The sequence below is a fragment of the Alligator sinensis genome, unplaced genomic scaffold, assembly GCF_000455745.1.
Source record: "Alligator sinensis unplaced genomic scaffold, ASM45574v1 scaffold1302_1, whole genome shotgun sequence".
Classification (NCBI taxonomy): domain Eukaryota; kingdom Metazoa; phylum Chordata; order Crocodylia; family Alligatoridae; genus Alligator; species Alligator sinensis.
Window position 1 is genome coordinate 613,419 of NW_005842612.1, and position 955 is coordinate 614,373.

At 68.8% G+C, this 955-nt stretch overlaps 2 protein-coding genes across 2 annotated transcripts in view; one reads left to right on the forward strand and one right to left on the reverse strand.

Moving 5' to 3' along the window:
• The window catches only part of ZDHHC24 (zinc finger DHHC-type containing 24), a 5,158-nt gene extending 4,650 nt beyond the window's left edge, over positions 1 to 508 (forward strand). Inside the window, exon 4 of the mRNA XM_025214935.1 lies at positions 363 to 508. Coding sequence (XP_025070720.1) covers positions 363 to 508 — 146 coding nt within the window. The remainder of the gene's footprint in view (positions 1 to 362) is intronic.
• Positions 289 to 955, reverse strand: part of CATSPER1 (cation channel sperm associated 1) — a gene marked incomplete at its 5' end in the record, with an annotated part of 2,089 nt that continues 1,422 nt past the window's right edge. Inside the window, 2 exons of the mRNA XM_025214936.1 lie at positions 289 to 649; positions 776 to 954. Coding sequence (XP_025070721.1) covers positions 582 to 649; positions 776 to 954 — 247 coding nt within the window. The remainder of the gene's footprint in view (positions 650 to 775; position 955) is intronic.

The window sequence follows — 955 nt, forward strand, 5'->3', positions numbered from 1 at the left end:
CCCCCCCCCCCCCGCCCCCCCCCCGGCTCCCCCAGCCGCTCGTCGTCCTCAGCCAGCCCCAGGCCCGGGTCCAGGACTGTGGGGCCATGACACCTCTGGCATAACCCCAGCAGGGGACTGAGACCCACCCACCAACCCCCAGCTCTGCCCGCCCAGACGAGGGGGGGGGAAGCAACTTCCCTGTGGGGCCCGAGTCCGAGACGCTCTCCTGGATCTGCAGCCGCTGCCGGAAGGGGGGGGCGCGGGGGGGGGGGGGGGCGCGGGTGGGAGGGGAGATATGTGGCCTGAGCAAGGGGCTGGAGCCCAACTCTGCCCCAGGCCTGGAGGGAACCCAAGCATCCGGGCCCCCACTCCCCTCCCAGAGAGCCCAGGTATGGCGGGGGGGCTCACCGTCCTCTTCTTCAGCTCCTGCCGCCGAATCAGCGACATCTGGAAGTTGTCGACCAGGACGGCGATGACGAGGCTGAGGGGGGGAGGCAGAGGGGACAGGTCCCCAATCTGGGCCTGATCCTGGGGCTCCAGCTGGGGCGGATCAGCACCACCAGAGAATCCGGGCTGCAGGGGGGTCGAGGGCTGCAGACTCACTTGAGGAAGGTGAAGTACTCGATGAGGATGTAGGCCATGAGGAAGATGATGATGTAGGAGGCACCTGAGGGGGGTCAGCCATGGGGGAACTCAGCGTCTGGGTCCCTGACCTCGCCACACCCCTGCTGCAGCAGGCTGGGCTCCCCTGCCGGAGCTGGGGGAGCACCCAGGCGTCCGGCCCCCCGCGGACCTTGCTGGGCGCTGTCGCGGTAGATGAAGCTCCAGTCGTCCAGCGTGAGGAGCTGGAAGAGGGTGAAGACAGTGTCCAGCAGGTGCCCGAAGCGCCCAGGGTCCGAGCGTGCGAACAGGTCACGCAGCAGCACGGAGAAGATGACTGGGGGGAAGGTCAAGGCAACCAGGCAGGCCAGGA